The 19,296-nt window shown below is 37.7% G+C and overlaps 2 protein-coding genes across 2 annotated transcripts; one reads left to right on the forward strand and one right to left on the reverse strand.

Annotated features, from left to right (window-relative positions):
• Positions 1 to 2,211: 2,211 nt before the first annotated feature.
• CIAO2B (cytosolic iron-sulfur assembly component 2B) lies at positions 2,212 to 4,595 on the reverse strand. The gene is made up of 5 exons (XM_068693491.1): positions 4,398 to 4,595; positions 4,195 to 4,272; positions 3,828 to 3,953; positions 3,348 to 3,393; positions 2,212 to 2,823 (listed from the first exon to the last, which is right to left on the reverse strand). The coding sequence occupies exons 1-5, from the start codon at positions 4,533 to 4,535 to the stop codon at positions 2,726 to 2,728; spliced, it is 486 nt and encodes a 161-aa protein (XP_068549592.1). The 5' UTR covers positions 4,536 to 4,595; the 3' UTR covers positions 2,212 to 2,725.
• Positions 4,596 to 6,401: 1,806 nt separating this feature from the next.
• Positions 6,402 to 16,533, forward strand: LOC137861891 (fatty acyl-CoA hydrolase precursor, medium chain-like). The gene is made up of 13 exons (XM_068693490.1): positions 6,402 to 6,559; positions 7,118 to 7,322; positions 7,727 to 7,865; positions 8,128 to 8,261; positions 8,776 to 8,929; positions 9,188 to 9,289; positions 10,138 to 10,236; positions 10,696 to 10,836; positions 11,626 to 11,706; positions 13,051 to 13,198; positions 13,876 to 14,025; positions 15,761 to 15,833; positions 15,998 to 16,533. The coding sequence occupies exons 1-13, from the start codon at positions 6,466 to 6,468 to the stop codon at positions 16,185 to 16,187; spliced, it is 1,710 nt and encodes a 569-aa protein (XP_068549591.1). The 5' UTR covers positions 6,402 to 6,465; the 3' UTR covers positions 16,188 to 16,533.
• The last annotated feature ends 2,763 nt before the right edge of the window (positions 16,534 to 19,296 follow it).

Raw genomic sequence — 19,296 nt, forward strand, 5'->3', positions numbered from 1 at the left:
CCCAAGATGCACAAACTGTGTCCGTCTGCTGGCTCAAACACACGGCAGGTTACTCTAGTGCACAACAGAGCCAGCGGCCCTGGGGAGCTCTTGTCACAGTGTTTGCAGATTGAGAGTAACATGTGCCATTCAGCCACTCCTGGAGGACTCTGCCTAGAGCCTAGGAATGTGAAACACATGTCTGCTTCTGGCATTTTTCCTGGTTTTGAATGAGGCTGTTTGTATTCAACACAGCTGCTCTGAAGGGTCATATTTTCTGATGGAATGTGTCTCATTACAAAGCATTCCAGAGACTAAATTTAGGGATAGGGTTTTTTGGGGGGAGTGGAGGGGGTAAAGAAGTCTGAAAAGAAATACTTGTAACAGATTAATGTTTTCGTCTCCCACTTACTCTCCATACAGCAGGAGCCAGCTAATGATCATTAAAACCAGGGAATGGAAGATTTTTGCTGCAACTGGCAGTGCATTATCATTCAGCAAGAATTCAAGCTGAGGGAGCCCCCTATAGGAAGAGCTGTGATTTCAAGCATAGTAACTGGTTTGTCCTTTCTGTTGTTGCTATCATCTCATAAATATAACATCCATGTCATTTAAAGAAGCATGCCAGACCCAAAGTTATGGATCTCTCCATTCTTAAGTAGGAGATGTCAGACTTTTTCTTTGATATTCCACAGTAGAGTCCTTTTACTGAAAAGTCACCCCCCAACTATGTACTATAAACAACCACATGCCATTGCTTCACTGAAAAGGTAAGCAGTGAAAAGTGCACCCCTGCGGTTAGTTACTGTGTATAACATGACTTGTGAGGCAAGTGCTAACATCCCAATAAATTATTTAATATTTTTATTATGTAGTGGTGAAGGCTAAGCAGTAGAGATTCAATAAAACATAATTTACCGATTCGTTCTGTTTGATGTGCAGGTTGAAGCAATCTGCATGCAGCTTACTTGTCCTTCTATCCCCCCCCCACACACACACAGTTGCATTTCTGTCCTCCACAAAATCTGGGAAGGCAACATTCATTTTCTGTTAAAAAACAAAACAAAACAAAACATCAACCAAGCATATTGCCTATGCATTGCTTGCATGCATTGCCATGGTTGAAGTTTTCATTTGTGGTGCAAAGGCTGGTAGCATCAGGACTGATCATTTCAGTGATTTGGCAAGAGAGGCACAGAGGAAAGAATATTAACAGCTGGGTCATTCTGCTACTTTCCCAATATTAGTATTACATAAATATTGTCTTTATTTACAGTTTCATTCAAATGTCCAAGGAAGTGCTGATCATTCAAAGTATGCTAAGCCAAATGATCAGATTAAAGCTGCTGCAGAGTTGGCCTTCTGTAGAAGCCCTGTGCAAACTGGGTGAGTCACTTCTAAAACTTGAAGATATGGATTTATTTCTGTTATTTTTTGATGTGTGACTTTCTTCGTTGTACTTGAATCACCACTGCCTCAGTTTTCTTAGCTGCTCAACAGAGACTAGCCTGGTCTACCAGGCTTTGGTTTACATAATGTTCATAAGGTTTACCCTTTTTAAAATAGCATCCGAGATCCTCCAAAAGAAAATACTGAAATGTAAAGCATTACCGTCACACATGTACTTTTCTTTTTTTATAAAAAGTATACTAGTTGCTCTTTAGATAATTGATAATGATGAAGATACTGAATAATTGATATGTAGTATTGCATGTTTGCACCAAAATACAGGATTGGTAAAGGCTGTTACATTTCCCTGTGAACCAGGTTGGAAACAACTAATACAAAAGTTTTAATTAATAATGGGATTCTACCTTAATGAATTTATATATTGTCAGTTTCTACCAAACGACAACAGTTTAGTAAGCCCCATGTCTCCCAGAACAGAAAGGGAAGCATAGCCTAGGTATTAATGCTAAATCTGAATATGTTTAAAGCAAAGCTTCTGATTTAGCTGGAACTTTACCAGGGAAGACTTTCAGCATTGCATAGCTGGACTGCCCGTACTGAAAACTATGATTGACTCCCTCCTGTCAGGTATGAGGGAGTGACAGGTGAATAAGACCAAATCAAACCAAACCCAAAACAAAAATTCAAAGATTCTTGGTACTCAAAGATAAAGGTATTTGCTACCACAAGTAATGAGTAAGAAAAAGTAAATCACATTTTAAACAGATCTAGAGCCCTTCCTATTTGGCAAGTCCAGGATGAGATAATAAAAACAAAAGCAGATGATTTAGAATCATTTACATTTATTGTTACAGATGTTTTATAACTTTGTATGCATGAACTTGTTAAAATCCTGATGTATGAAGCAAAAATTATATTAGCAGTCCAAAACAATCATATGAATATAAAATTTTTTAACTGCTAATTAGCTTGGTGGACTTGTGAAATCCAGTATGCAAAATACATTCCTAAAATGAAGTTTAATTATCTTTGGACAGTGAGAAGCCTGTTAAAAATATGTTCAAACCTTTTTAAAGTAAGTCCAGAAAAAAAAAAATCCTACCAGTGCAATAACTAATAAACTTGAAAACCCAATTTTCATTATGTTTTTGTAGCTGCCTACAAGCTAATTTGCCCCGTACTATTTTTTGTAGAAGTAATTAAACATTTATTCAAGAAAATCCAACCGATTTTATTTTGCTCATAGATACACGTATAGTGAAACACTAGCATCACCAATTATATACAAAATCCGTTTAACACAGCAGGATATACTGGGGATTTCCTGATCAGGCAGTTATGATCGGGCAGACAGACACTGATTCACCACTTCCAGTAAATGAGAGTTTTCCAAAGCAGCTGCTACACGTTCTTTATCAGCAAGCTGTTTATTAACTGTGCAGAAAAAAATATCAAAAAAAAAAATGGTCAAAACATTGGTATAGAATGTCTTTTTAGAAGCATTTTACATTGCAGTATAATCCCACCACTGCTATGGTAACTCAGACGACTAATTCTGTAGATGCTAAGTGCACCACAGAGTTGTGGTCTCAAGTCAAAGCTACTATATTACCACAGGTTAAACCAGCAAGTTATTTATGATTAATCAACAGAGAGCTGTACATGTATAGGTCCAACAGGAAACGAAATTTACCCCAGCCTTGCCCCTTTTTCTGAGCCCTCCAAGCAAATCAGTAACTACATGAGAGCACAGGTTGTCCACGGAGATGTTAAAGTAAAGTAAAAAACATTTCTAAATTTCATTATTACACATGCCTGTTCTGTAACATTCCCCAGAAGGGGCTTGGTGCATGTAAAGTGCCAGATACTAAACAGCTGCTCTGCAGGTGGAAAAACTTATCTTCTAATTTTCAAGATTAATAAAAGAAAACAACACAGGAGAACACTAAAAAGCTTACCTGCATGCTCAGAGGCATGTGTTCCTGGTGTTATATGAACATCCATCTTAAAAAGCATCAAGAAATAAAAGTGTCCAGTTAACAAAACATTGGAAGTTCAAAGTAAAACTATTTAATACAGAAAATACTGCAATAACAAGACAAAACAAAAAAAAAAGACATTCTTGCCAATGCCAGATACTCTACACCGCAGCATAAAACCAGGTCTAAAATTAAAAAGCCTCAAGATCTCCTCCCATGCCATGCTGTAGAGGCCAGCAGGTACCTTCCCATCATAACCCCACTCACCTGTGACATGGCCATCACAGAACTGGAACTCTGCAACCATTTTTCAGTTTAGTTCCTACCCCAATTCCTAGAGTGTTTCCCTTCCCCATAATACGAAAGAAAAAAGCTCCGGTTATTTTATGCTGTAAGTTAGTTAGCCGCCTTTTAAACACCATTCCTCCCTTGTGCTTTCCAGAGTGATTCATTACTCACCTTAAATCTCTCGGGCAGAGATCTGATCAATTTTACTTTGATGGACAGGCCGATTAACGTTGCCATGCTGCAGTGGGGAATCGTGGGGGTGAACTCCACTGCCACGGTGCTCTCGGCATCGTTCACCTGTCGGAAAGCAAGCAAATAATTGCTGTGTGCAAAGCTGCACCCCAGCTAGCTGGAGGCACATTGTGCACAACACAGCTCGAAGCTGTGCTTTGCTGCGCGTGGGTTCTTCACTGCTTTGAGGACTGTTTAAATGCAGTAGGTAGCTAATAATAAACCTCATGGCACAAAACCGAACAACCAAACATCCCCACACAAACAAACAACCAGAAACAAAGCAAAAGAGAGAACAAAACCTCACTTTAACTCGAACTTGCTCAACAACATTCAGCTCCTCCAGAGTGAGGGGGTGCTCGGGATCGTTGATGGAGCGGATGAGATGTGTCAGGTTAAGGAAAGGGCCCCGCGCTGTGTCCTGTCCCTGTCCCTGTCCCTGTCCCTGTCCCAGTCCCCCTGTCCTGCATCCTGCCCTGCCCCGGCCTGCCCCGGCCTTCCCGTCAGGATATCGAAGATCTCCCGGTCGTCGATGGAGTCGGGCAGCTCGTCGTCCTCCTCCCTCGCCGTCACGGGCCGCTCCCCGGAGCGGCGGTAGATGAGGGGGTTGGCGTTCTCCAGCGGCGCCCCGCCGGCCGGGCCCACCATGGCGGGAGGCGGCGGAAGGAGCCCGGCCGCCCTTCCCCGCCGCACCGGGCGGGCGGAGCCGCGCTGAGGGGAGCGGGGCGGCCCCGCTGCCGCTGCGGGAGCGCCCTCGTGTGGGCGAGCGGCGTGCACAGCCCCCGGAACGCCGGGAACGCGGTCTGCTGTATGGCTGATTTCTCCTCACAGAACAAGTGATGTGTAGGGTTTTGTGGCTGTTGCCCAGGTGACACCTTGCTGCCTTCATCAGGTCGTAGTTATCGGTAGTAAAACACCTCAGGCTGCCGGAGGTGGATTCCCCGGTGGCTAGCAGAAATAAAAGCTTGGATCCCGTGTTGCTGATAATAGTATTTGTGTAATAGATGCTGGCATAGGTGTCTAAACTTCTTTGGCAGCCATTTGACACCTGCCACTAACAGGACCATTTCAGATACCACCAGTGTCCGTACAGCACATCTTACTCTGACAGTTCAGTTAGCTGATTAGCTGCAAAGTCAGGTTTAGAAAGCATGCGCTTTTCTCTCTGTGTTGGTATTGTTGCTGTTGTAGGCAGTTCTTTTAATTCAGAATCACAGAATCACAGAATTTCTAGGTTGGAAGAGACCTCAAGATCATCGAGTCCAACCTCTGACCTAACGCTAACAGTCCCCACTAAACCATATCCCTAAGCTCTACATCTAAACGTCTGTTAAAGACTTCCAGGGATGGTGACTCCACCACCTCCCTGGGCAGCCTGTTCCAGTGCCTAACAACCCTTTCAGTAAAGAAGTTCTTCCTAACATCTAACCTAAAACTCCCCTGGTGCAATACTATAATAAAAGTGCATATCGATTTTTTTTTTCTCTTTTCCTTTGTGCTCATTTGTTCTTTGGCATATTTAATCAATGTAAATCACTATAAATTAAATAGCAAGGTATTTAATTGCTAATACATCTGATACTACATTTGTTGGCTGAAGAAGAAGAGGAAAATGCTGGTCCACGCTGCTGAGGTGAGTAAGAGTTGTTAATTTGGGACTCACTCAGAGTTCATTTAAGCTGATCGAATCCCACTGCCTGCTTTTGTCTTTTGAATCAGTCATTTTTACATTGAAAGGTCATAAAAGTAAGTTTTCTAGCCCATTCTTTGGAGGTTTTAGTGACCCAATACCGTATGTAGACTTCTCATTTTGGGCATCTGCATTAGACCAGGTAAGTGTTAACTTTGTATTCCATATAAAATTGAGTGACTAAATTTGAACCAAAGTGTGATAAGAGGATAACTGATTTATATCAGATAATAGACAGTGCTAACTCTGATTTACACTGTGAATTCATTTTCTGAGAGTTATTTCAATATCTAGTCATTGAGATGAAGACAAAGGGTGGAAATCTGGGTTTTAAATTTAAAAATATCTTGTGTTAAAAGAAACTTGGGAAAATGGGATTTTTTGTGTCAGAATGCCATTCACTTGGAAGGAGTCTCATTTTCCTTTCTTTAATATAGACCTCACCTCCTACTTACATCTTTTCATTTTCAGATTGAACTGGAACAAAATAACTGCAACAGAAAGAATTTTTGAGGGAAGAATTAAAAATAAGAGGCAAGGTATGTCCTACAATGCATGTTTGAACAGTTCTGAGTGGAATTTGTGAGAAATTGTCACACATCTCCACAACTAGCACAACACAGAGACTTAAGAACTATATAAGAAACGGCACATAGCTCTGAATTCTCTTGCACTGTAATTTTCAGATCATTCATGATCAGGATTGGATAACAATTAAGTAAGTTACACTAAGGGATTGTATTTACATTTCATATCAATTACAGCTCTGAAAGTGCTTAATGCAGTTTATGTTTGGAAGGGAATTTAGCTGCACTCCCTACCAAGAGGGCAGTCCTTAGGGACCTTTGTACTAATGTCTTCCATTTAAAAACAGGAACAATATCTGAAATGCAAGTAGGGGAAAAAATGTCTCCTCAAAGCCAGATTTTTTTGCTTTGTACCTTGGTTTGTAGTATAACATTTATCACTTGTGGAATAGAAGGTGAGATATAAAATCTTTTGTAACTGCTGATGGGGAAGCAACTGCATTAGCAATTTAAAGGGTTGTAGTTTTCAAAGGCAGTACATTTCTCATACTTGTGTTAGCAATCTGCAAAAATATCCTAATAATCTCAATGCAAAAGTGACTGTTTTTGTGGGAGGAAACCAATTCTGAGATGGTTTTATGAAAATAACAAAAGACCTTGTTTCTTAAATAATAGAAATCAGAACATTTCTGAATTACCTAAACTATTTTGAAAATCTTTTGTTGGATGGTAAATAGAAGATGTTAATGATTTAGACAGTTACTGTTTTCTCTGAAATTGTTTTAAAGATTTATAATGTTGCACAGTGAATAAACTGTCGACCTAGCTCCAGTTGTCATAGGCAGAGCCAGTTATGGAAATGTTTGGCAAGGGGTGTCTGTCATTGTACAAAACTTGAAAAAATTGTACAAGCTGAAATCTTCTAAATAGACGAGCTGGTAAAAAAATGATTCACTGAAAAATCTGATAGTTATGAAGATACAACTTAATTATTTTTCTTATGTGTAATCTAGGACAGAAGGGTGCTGAACCAGAAGTGACTATTGCACATGGACGGCTCAGAGGAAAACAAGCAAACGTGAAGGGGACAGATCGACTTGTAAATGTTTTCCTCGGTATTCCTTTTGCAAAAGCACCAGTTGGATCCTTGAGGTTTTCCCCACCTGAACCACCTGAACCCTGGAATGATCTGAGAGATGCAACTTCCTACCCACCACTGTGAGAGCCATTCAGTTCATTTATATGTAGGACTTGCTAATGTTTGTCAGTGTTGTGTTTATTAGTGTACAAATATCTGATTTTAAGTAAGGTGCTTGGATTGACTGTTAGTGAAATATTTTGTAAGACCTGTGGGAATAGGAAGCATAAAGAATACCTGGTAAATTCCTTTATTTGGAAATCCAGTTTTCTTATTATACTATTCTGAATTAATGAATATTTTAAAGGAAAAGTACAGAGCTATGCTTTTACAGTTGACACCTCTAACTGTATATAAATAACACAAAGTTGAAGCACCATGTGGAAATTCAGTCTGATAAAGAAAATGTGTTTTGTTTATCATTGTTACATCATTGGTATTGCAGTTTTATTACTAATAGTCGCACTTTCTTTCTTTTGTAAAGATGTCCTCAAGATCTGTCCCTGTTGAAAAAAGCTGAAAAAAATTATAAAGAAAAACACATTCCATTCCAAACTTCAGAGGACTGTTTGTATCTAAATGTTTACAGCCCTGCTGGTTCAGACAAGAAGGACAAATTACCTGTACGTAAACCCAGTGTGCAAACTTGCATTGTACAAAGTTTGCATCTAATCATGGCTCCTAAATCGCTTAATTGCTTTTGAAAATATTATTCTCCATTACTAAGAACAATATTATACAAAATTCACAGTCCACCAACTTAAAATTCAGTTCCCATTTACTTTCAGAGGTTAAAAGTGCCTAATTCTCTGATGTTGTCTCCCCCTTTCAAATGAAATCTGCCAAGCAATTTATAAAAGTATGTCTTACCCTTTTCTCTCGAAGGTAATGGTATGGATCCATGGAGGCAATTTTGTATTTGGAGGTGCTTCTAGGTATGATGGTTCTGCCCTGTCAGCCTATGAGAATGTTGTGGTAGTAATAATTCAGTACAGACTTGGACTGCTTGGATTCTTCTGGTAAGATGACCTGATTCACTTTTTACTAAACACTTTCTATCTTGTGTAAAGCATGGATAATTTTATTTTCTAAATTGACTGAACTCGTACACCAGCTTCCCACTGGTATAGTGGTTTAAGTGTAGTTAACTGAAAGGTTATGAGGTCATTAAGAATGTAGTTCTTCAATTCTGTTTGCATTGCCATTTGATTACAGCCTACTACCAAATCATAGTTGGGCTTATTTGGTTCTCTGTAGGGTTTTAAATTTTGCCATTAACTCTATCCAGTGGTGCATAAAACAAAAATTCATATAATGTCAAAGCCAGGTATCCATTTGTGCATGGATGAACAACAGAGGTCAGTAAGTGGGTCTTAGATCTGACTATGAAGGGCTTTAGATCAGTAAATACAGATCTCTCCTTATCCAAATAGGGCACATTGCACAAACTATAAATTGTGAGGGTTAATATTGTCTGGTATTAGAAGAACTATTACTTTCCTGAGAAGTTAGCTTATACTGCTTTTCTTTTAGTACTGGTGATGAACATGCTCGTGGGAACTGGGCACTTTTGGATCAAGTAGCAGCTCTTCGTTGGATCCAAGAAAATATTGAACACTTTGGTGGAGATCCAGGATCTGTCACACTCTTTGGTGTGTCTGCAGGATCTTGCTCTGTTTATGCACATGTAAGCATGCAATAGATTATACTAAAAAGTAGTCTTAAAAAAATCTTCAGTAGTAAACTCAACTAGTGTAACATTTAATGTTAATCCAGTTTTTGAAAATAAGATTAGTGGCACATTGCTCTAAGTCTGGACACTTTTCCTATAAGCATATAAAAGTGTTTATTTCCCCACTGAATGCAGCAATCTACTTGGGCAAAAAGTCATGGGATAAGGACCATTATGTAGTATAAATACTTTCTGTTTTTCCTTTTTTGACAGATTATGTCTCCTTTGTCTAAGGGTCTCTTTCATAAAGCAATATCAGAGAGTGGAATTCTAATCCCCCCTAATAAAAATTTATTTCTTTCCGCAGATCTTAAGGTAGGCTCATTTTTGCATTTTCAAGTCTTTGTATCATAAAATATTTCTTATATCCGATTCTTTCCTTAAAAGAAAAAGAGGAAAATCTGATTGCATATTGTGCAAAAAAGTTGATTTAAATTTATTTTCAAGGCATATCTATAGATACATAGTTTAGCACTAGTAAGTTTTTAATTCAAATAGTCCATTTATTTTCAATCTTACCATGGTCATTTGGTGTTAGAAATAGATTGTACAGTTATGTGATTATAACGTCTGTGGGTAGATTTAAGTATTTTCAATTATACACATGCCCAGCCAGGCATATATCCATTTATGTGCATACTGTCACTTATACATTGACTGTGGAATTTATTATGGGAAGTTTAATTAGAATCCAGAAGAGGTACTCTTTTTTTTTTTCAGCTATGGTCTTTTATGGAGTGCTTTTACTTCAAATAGAGACCACCAAAACAACAATAAAAAAAGCCTTGAAATTAAACTCCTCAGTAAAAGTATCTTTGTATTTCTCTTCCTGAAGCAGTAGTCAGCAATAATGTCAAAATCATAAGCTGATTCTCTGAATTTTCTTTGATTTATGTCATAACTTAGTATTATCTCAACAGCAAGGTTTGTTATTGAACGATGAATGGAAACATAGCAGGAAAGAGAAGTACACAGGAATGATTTGACTTCATGATCTAACTTTTATTTCTAGTAAAATAAAGTACTTCAAGATCTATCAATCTCACCTAAACTAGGCTTTATTTAAAGCTGCTAATAGTACCGTGTATAATAAATTTCTGCATATAAATTCCTCATAGACTACCTCATAGTTAACAGTTCTTGTCTTTGTTCATAACTTTCAGAAAATTGCAGGTATATTTAAGTGTGAGACTAGTAGTTCACTTTCACTCGTAAACTGCTTGAGGAACCAAGAAGCAATGGATATTATCGCTAACAGTACGGTAGGTGAAACTTTACTTAGTTACAGATTTTTTTAATGGCACACTTGTAGTTCATCTTCTGAATGGAGTTAATAATTGGCCTGTTCCAAAGTTTATTTTTCTGAATTTTTGTTAAAGTACACTCTATGTATTCAAATAATTTCACAGAGTATTTTTTCAGAATTTTTAATGAAGCACCTGTAAAGTTGTGAGCAAGCCTTGAGCACACATTTTAATGCTAGTTGGAAACGGAACAGGATCAGGAAATGGTTAAATTGCTTAACAAGCCAAAACCAGGCTAGCTTTTCACACTCTTGTGCAAAACTCTAAATGTATGTTACAGTGGCTGTATATACCTAGATTTCTGAAAATTCTTTTTTGCATTTGGAACATTAAGCGTGGATATTTTATTATGTGTTTTGAAGGAAAAAGGAAAATACTACTGACAAGTAATTTGATATGTTTTTTCTGCTCATCCAGGAAATCCAGCTTTTACCCTTAGTTTTGGATGGAGTATTCCTTCATAAGTCACCTGAAGACATATTGACTGGAAAGGAGTTTAATATGGTTCCACTGATGATAGGAGTCACCAACAATGAATTTGGCTGGAACATTAGATCTGTAATTTAATGTCTATTCTTAATTTTTTGGAATATTTGTATTAACAGATGCAGGCAACTCTGAGAAAAGTAGGTGAGGTGTTTGCTGGTAGGACATCTTTTATGTATGAATTGTTGAAAATATATACAAGTTCAATTTTGCTTGAGTTATGATTCTGTAGTGACCCAGAACCAGCTAGTCACAAAACAGTGAGACAGGCTCCATCCTGCAAGCTGAACTATATGAACATCCTTGGATCTTCAATATTATACAGTACTTTCTCTTCCTAAAATCATCCAGGCAGAGGAAGGAAAAATAATGCAGCAGTCAAAAGTTTATTCCTCATAAAAAAAAATAGAAAGAATTATTTTCCCTGCAACAAATACGCAATATAAAATATTGATACACAGGACATTTAAAATGCTACAGTGATCACTGTAAGCAGCTTTCCCCAAAGTCCTGAACTCTGCTGACTGATGGTTATTTCATTGCCCCATGTTCTTTGTTATCACGTAGAAAGATCGATTGGCTGAAAATCTCAGAGGAGAACAGAGGATGGAGTTAACATGGGTGTCCAACCCACTCTCAGTGCATAAATTCTTTTGCACACAAATTCCATGGGTGACTCCAAGAGAGCAGTTGCTATACAGTGCAGCAAACTGCAGGGGGTAGATTTGTGAATTTTCTTTATAATATGATGCTAAAAATATCAACATCAGCAGTAAGAATAAAGTGAAGTAAAGTTGTTTCAATATTGAAAACTTTGGAGAAGTTGAATGGCCGCCATAACATTATTTTTTTTCTTTGCAGACATCACTAATACCAGGTTTGAAGGAAGTGAAAGATAAAAAATCAATCACTTCAACGTTAGAGTTTCTACTACCAATGATGGTAAGAATTGTTGTACTAATCCAAACTAAGATGTAAAACCTCTTTTTAATGCATATACCAAATCTGTGAAATTTAGTATTCTCTAATTTCCTGGTTGAGCCATGTTTTACTAGAGCTTGAAGTACCATTATGCTTTGAGGAGAGTCCCAGCAAAGTTGACAGGACTGCAGTGTATGGAGCTAATCAGAAATAGGACTGAGTCAGACCTAGTTTTTGGTAAATATGTTTTTTCTTCTAGACCTCAGAACCAACGTTTTTACATTATGTATTTGTTTGTAGGGTTATGGTAATAGTACCCCTAATCCTACAGTAGTTGATGTCTAATTGCCTGGCAGATGAGTTTCAGGTCAGGATTTTTCAATAAATTAAATGTAGCTTTTAAAATAGTTTTCAAAAATACTTTGCACTCCTTGCTTTGAAATGTATCATTCAAGCAGTAAATTGTAACACTAATAACTTAAGCTATGTTTAGAGATCCTGTTGGTCTTGAACTGTAGTCTAATAGAATCAGAGGATCATTTTTTCAGTTTTGGGCCCCTCTCTACAAGAAGGTCACAGGTCAAGGTGCTGGAGCATGTCCAGAGAAACGCAACAAAGCTGGTTAAGGGTCTAAAGAACAAGTATTATGAGGAGCAGCTGAGGGAGCTGGGTTTGATTAGCTTAGAGAAAAGGAAGCTCAGGGGAGACCTTACCGCATTCCACAATTACCTGTGAAGTAAAGGTAAAGGAGGCTATGGTGAGGTGGGGATCATTCTCTTCTCCCAAGCACTAAGTGATAAGACATAAGGAAATGGCCATAAATTGTGCCAGGGGAGTTTTAGTTTGGATATTTGAAAAAAATTCACTGAAAGTGTTGTGAAGTATTGGAACAGGCTGCCCAGGAAACTAGTTGAGTCACCATCCCTAGAGGTCTTCGAAATTCTAGATGTAGTGCGTAGTGGCATGGTTTGAGTGGACTTGGCAGAGCTAGGTTAAAGGTTGGATCAGAATAGTCAACATAGCTTTCAAGGACTCAACTTGCTTTTGTTATTCCTCATTCTTACCTTCTGAAGAAAAGGGATGCGAAAAGCATTATCAAGATGGAGGAATTTCCAAGCTTCTGGAACTTCATTCCTAGAGTTTTAACCCATATAAATCTGTTGTAAACTTAACCTGAGGTTTGTTGTGTTGTTTTGTTTTGTTTCACAAAAAGTCTAAAAGGTTTTATTTGCCATCATACTTCCCCATCAATGTGGGTGCTACCCTGCATTTTTGTGCCTTTGCAAAATCTCTGAAGTTTAAAAGATGACATTTTTAGATTGATATTTTTTTCTGTTTGTTTCTTGTTTCACCTTTTTCTCTTAGGATTTGCCAGCAGAGTTATTGCCTATGATAACGGATGAGTATCTGGGAAACACAGATGATCCTGCTGAGCTACGAGACCAATTTCTCGACTTGCTGGGGGATGTAGGAGTTGTCATGCCATCCATTAAAGCATTGAATTATCACAAGGGTGAGCTAGTGAATTCTAGCTAGTGAGCAGTCTCAAAATAGTACATTCAAACCTCTTTCTACATGCTAGATGAAACAATATAGAAGAAAATCCTGTCGTGTAGGCAGCCCTTCTTGAAATTCCCACAGGGAATCTTAAGGGTGAAGAGTGATTTAGGTGTGCAGGACCATGGCAAGCAAGTGACACCTTTACCTTTGTACTAGTGTTTTGGACTTGTGTTCATACTCACAGTGTGTTGAGAGCAGAGCATGATAACACAAGTACATGGTTCCTAAGTGAAGTACACAGACAAAAAATAATTAAAATAAATAAATAAATAAAGGAACCAGGACTGTCTTTTGGCCCACTGCTACATGGGAAATCAGCAGCTCTGTAGTCGAGATTTTAGGGTATTTAAGTGTAGGCAAGCCATTCCAAAATATCAAGAACTGGAAAATAATTGGATTTTACTTTGTTTTCTGTAGGTATTCCTGGGGTGATTTTTCATTTTCTTAATACTGTGCATTCTTCATTTTGAATTAAAAGTAAAAACACATTTTTGAGTGTAATGTTACATTTAGAAATGTGCCAGCTCACCTATAAAGCTTTGGGCGTATTGAAAAGAATATTTTAAGTAGACGATGTAAGATGTAATTTATGCACCTCTCCTCTAATTCTGTAAGTGTTACATATTCTAGAGACTGGAGCTCCTACCTACTTCTTTGAATATCAGCATCGGCCCACTGCATACCGGGATAGTAAACCAGAGTATGTGAAAGCTGATCATGGAGATGAAGTTGGCTTTGTCTTTGGAGGACCGTATCTGGCAGGTGATATAGGCCTACGCGGTAAGGAATGGAACATCATTGTTCACTTATAAATTACTCACATAATACTGACATTATTTGGCATTGCTACTTCCATTTCAATCAGACTAAAGTGCACATATAATTAGTGAGACCAAAGTATAACCCTTTTTCCTGTTTTATTTTGTTTAACGTTTGTTTACTGTCTTCACTATTCTTTATCACATATAGGCTGTTTCTGGACCACCAGAAGATATGTATGCTGTAAACAATTTAGCAAATAATGATGTTTTCCAGCAATTTTTCTGTCATTATACTGGCACTGTTTGTGAATTTGCCAAATAGGTTTGGTTGAAAAACAAATCAAGGGAGAGATCAGTTAAGCTGTCAGGGAATTAGCAAGGTACTCGGGAAATTTCCCATGAAATCCGACTGCTTGTCAGGGCCCAGAGACTGGGGTATGATCTATTTGCGGTGTTCCAGCTTGTGTTGATTAGAGCAAGGCTGGTACTCCAGTGTTCCACTGCGACATGAAAATATAATAGGTTAAAGACTATTTTCTACCACGACTCATTAACATTTAATCATTTTATCCAACATGGAACTGGTCCGTTGAGGAAGGATTAAAGGTGTATTCCCAAAATTACATTTGCTTTAACAGTTTGGGCATTCTTGTAGGATTTTAGAAATGTGGACTCTGGTTCCTTTAGGAAGAATCCCAGGTTGCTATAGACCAAATGAATGTGCTAATCACTAAACAGTTAAATAAAAAATGCCATGTATTCAGGAATGTTACAAATCTAGCACATTCCTTTAATTGCATATGTCTAAAACAATAATACTCAGAAGGGAGTCTTTTTGTTCTTGTTATATAGGTTTTCTTATTTGGAAAAAGAAACACAAAAATATTTTAAGCGGAATTCACCATTTATTTTTCTGCTTTTATTTTTTGCCATTTTCATGGTAGTTCATAGTCTTTTTCAAAGTCCACATAAATGAAAGTATTTCCTTTTACTCCACTGAACTTTGGAGCAACCCAGCTATGTTGTAAAAAGTATTCATTAATCTGTTACTAGGGCTTTTTATTTTGCTTTTATTTTGTGTGTGTTTGTTACTTATGAATTCCTATACTAGAGAAAACTATACACTTCCTTTTCTATTTGCCCAACTTTACTGAAAGCATTAAAATGTCAAATATTTTTCATGATGTGTTGAGTTGTATTTAACATTAAACACAGTAACTAAACTTGCTTTCACAGAATTGATAGGAGAGGACATATGAGTAAGTACTTTTAGATTAATATTCTTAAAATACCAAGACATGGAATGACATCCTTTTGGATCAGAATGAAGAAACCTTGCCTAGTCACACTCTAAATAACAGATGAAATTTCAGTCCCACTATGCTAGTTGAGATCTATGAAACTAAACCATGTGGCCCATTTCATGAGTTGTAATGGGACTCGGAAACGATGGATTTTTTTTTTTCCAGTTATGCTTCTGGTTTCCTGGAAGGGTACAGACAAATTGCTCTATTTCCTTGTATCTAAACTCCCCTATTTGTAGAATAAGGGTAATAATGCTGATCTCATTCGTAAAAAGTGCTGAAATCTCCTGATGATTGCTGGATTACTAATACATTTCAGGTGTGGTGCTTTTGTTGTAACCAGGAAGTTTTGACAAGACCAACATATTCACAGACTGAAATGCTGCTTGTGTAGCAACATGGTTTTGATTTTTGCCTCCTATAATAATTGTTTTACATTTTGTTTCTCAGGTGAAGCTACAGAGGAAGAAAAAAAACTTAGCAAAACGCTAATGAAGTACTGGGCTAACTTTGCTCGAAATGGGTGAGAATGAGATTCATGACAGATAATATTACAAAAGTAATTTATCTACTTTGTACTGAGTCTGTAGTGAATCAATTGTGTTGTTGTTTCATTCTTAATGGCTGTGATTGAATTCCCCAGTGGACTGGAGAGGGTATTCACTCTTTCTTTCTTGTTGTTTACAGAGATCCTAACGGGGAAGGTTTGGTTGAATGGCCATCTTATAACCTAAATGAAGAATACTTGCAAATAAACCTAGAACAAAAGAAAGCCAGAAAGTTGAAGGAAAAGAAGGTAGACTTTTGGAAAAAGATTATGTTTGAACAGACAAATACCAAAAGAATGGAAAACAGAAAGGTTAATTCAGAGTTATAATTTATAGTTTAAACATACATAATAGGCATCCTATTAGGATAGCAAAAGAAGTTACTTAAAATATTTTTGAGGATAAGATAATGCGTCCATTCCTTTCACGTTTTCTTCACAGTTGTCATATTTATGATTATTCACTGTAATAATTCCAATGGGCCTATTTCCACTTTGTAATCCTTTAATTTTTCCGGGGTTCATGTCCACACTAGAAGTCTCACTTATTAAATGTAGTTACCAGATTTCCCTGCTGCTCAGGTTTTCCTATAGTTTTGCCATGATTGAAGAGGGAATGTAGCAGCTACTTGTTTTAATAAAGTTAAATCAATAAAGACCTGATTTGCAAGTAAAACTGTCTTTGTTATGTCAAGTGTATCAGTGGTGTTAAAAAAGTTTTGGTCTGATTTGCATACAGAAACATCCTCTGTGAAGAAAAAATGAAACTAAATAAATAAAATATTTATCCTCTATAAATCGGTTTTACAACTTAGTTTATTTCTGACTGTTGTGATACATAGTCTGTTACAGTAGTGCAGTGCTGGAATTAAGACTCCTCTCAAATGTTAGAAAAGAGAAAATAATCTCTACTACCTCCATTGTTTTATTTCTAAATTTAGCAATAACTACTTTAGAAGGATCAGCTGTGGTAATATAAAGTGTAAGCTTTCTGTCTTCTCCTTGGTTCTTTACATTGTGCACCAGGCTGTTCTCTGTGCCTCCAGTCAGTTCCAGGTTCTCTGCCCAGGTCACGGGCCTTCATTACTAGCACTGGAGAGAGATTCATTTACCAGAATTACTCCAGTGCTCTTACTAGCTGATATGCTCTTGGACTGCCAAGAACAAGTCTTAACACATCATTTCAGTGTTGCAGAGATCTTCTTTGCCATGTCATGTTGCTTCCTATGTCTGACCCCTAGGCTGCTCCAGCTATCCCAGCCATATTCCTGACCATACTGCTACCTCCCAGCAGCATTATGCAGCACAGTAGATCCTACAGGGATGTCCACACATTTGCCCACCCCACCCCACGATTTCTTTAACCTGTATTTCTGGAATAATTTAAGATCATTCCCATCTAGTCTAGTCATGTCTTACAGTAACTGCCTGGACATCCCTTCTTTCTGAATGACTTTATTGGGATAAATAGGGTGGGGTTTCCTATGTCATTCTGCCCGTGTTCTGTTGCCAGTCAGAACTCAGGAGATCAGGTTAGACTGTTAGCATAACTGCTGTTTTGGTAAGTGAGAATTCCTGGTAAGCATCTGTCCATTGTCCTTTGTTTTAGCTAAAGTGTTTTGTGAAGGGAATATAATCTCAAAGTAGTCTTCAAAGATTTTCATTGTATACATAGTTCCCCTGAGGGGCTGTACCTTTCCCTTTAAAAGGAGAAAACCAGGCAGCATTGTATGTCTATGTACAGAATATATGCTTGTGTTGTACACTGCATGCAGACGTGCAGTGTAACTGGCTTTTTACATACAGGCACAACACTAAAATGACTTGCACTGGAAAATGTGAAGAGATTTTATTCCTATCTGCTTAGGTGTGAGTGCTCTGAAAATCTGTCCCATCCCAGAAATGTTCTGGTGAGAGATTACCATGTGCTGAAGAGAAAGTGTTACAGCTGTAAAAGCTCTAGCTTCATAGACAGTCACTCTTAAGTTTTACATGCTCCAGGGATAAGTTTAAAAAAAATAAAAATAAACTGACCCTGTTTTAAATGCGTGTTTAAACATTTCTACCCTGCATACTTGAAGCAAAATGTATTTGTGAGCTTTTTTTTTTTTTTTTTTATGGGCCTATAAATGTGGTATTTGTCTCTTTTTTTTTGTTGTTGTTGTTGTTGTTATTGCAATCAAGACAGGTAGCAATGCATTAATGTATAAAGAGGCAAATGTCATCACAGAGCAGGGTTTTTCTGGCTTGGTCCCTGACTTGTGCATTGCTCACTGATTGAGGGTAAGCTGCAAAATGTTATTTCTTAAAATTAAATGCAAAGCAGTCTTAAAAAATTCCACTTGCCAGGTATGTAGCACTGTCTCCAGATTCCCCAGATTTTGTCTATATCACTAGAATAAGTATTTCCACATTTGCAGAGGTATGTCCTTTTTGTAGATCCATACAAAGGTCTGTAGTCAAGGTAGTAAAGATCTAAAATCCCATTTGTTTATTTTGTCATGTAAATCAGGTCATCACAGTTCACAGATAACCTTTTGCACTGGTAGTAATTTCTGGATGGCTGATACTTTTGGCTTTCAAATTGTACATCTCTGGGACCGTGGATGGGCTATGAGCTGAGACATTTTGCTTCTTGAGCAAGAAAAAGTGAGTAGAACAATGAAAGATTGAAGAGTAAAGCTTGGAAAATAGAATAGTAAATGAAGGGTGAAAATAAAGGAAAAGCAAATTGTAAAGGGCAGATTTTTAGAAAACCAGAAAGAGCAGTTGGTAGAAAATAAATTATTTATGGAAATTCATAAGGTTTGTTTTAGCAAAAGGAAAGAGCATTGAGCAGAGTGCACTGTTTGGCTTTGTAGCAATGGACTCCTCCTGTAGTTGGGGGGTTGCAAGTAGTCGAGGCATGCATGCTCTTCAGGATGGAAGCCAAGTGTTACAAGCAGGGATTCTTGTAGTTTCACCTTGCACAGAAACAGTTTACCCATGCTAGGAACCAAAGCAGTCCAAGGACATTCTGAGGGAATTTGCAACAGTATTCAACCAGGCAAACAGGAGAGCAGAGTTTACTTCTATGGAGTACTCCTGCCCTTTGCTTCCAGGAAACCTTTGTCACACAAATAAGGTAGGAGGTAGTTTATGCTAAAGTCCATTGCTTGCAGTCCAGGTGCCTGTTTCCATTCATTGCCTTTAACAGTGCATACATGGATCAATACAGCACGGACTTTACATACATAACAGTACAGACTAATGCCAGCCCAGTTTTCGTGGCATGAACTTTACTCTTGAGAAACAATACAGGAAAAAAAAGACTCTCAAAGGACATTTATAAATCCATAAACATTCTACAATGAAGTTACAGACCACATTATTTACTTAGAAGCTCAAATGTGTTATCCCATTTGCCAGTGTGTACTTGCACTAACCATACATTCCAAAA

Source organism: Anas acuta, chromosome 10 (genome assembly GCF_963932015.1).
Source record: "Anas acuta chromosome 10, bAnaAcu1.1, whole genome shotgun sequence".
Taxonomy (NCBI): domain Eukaryota; kingdom Metazoa; phylum Chordata; class Aves; order Anseriformes; family Anatidae; genus Anas; species Anas acuta.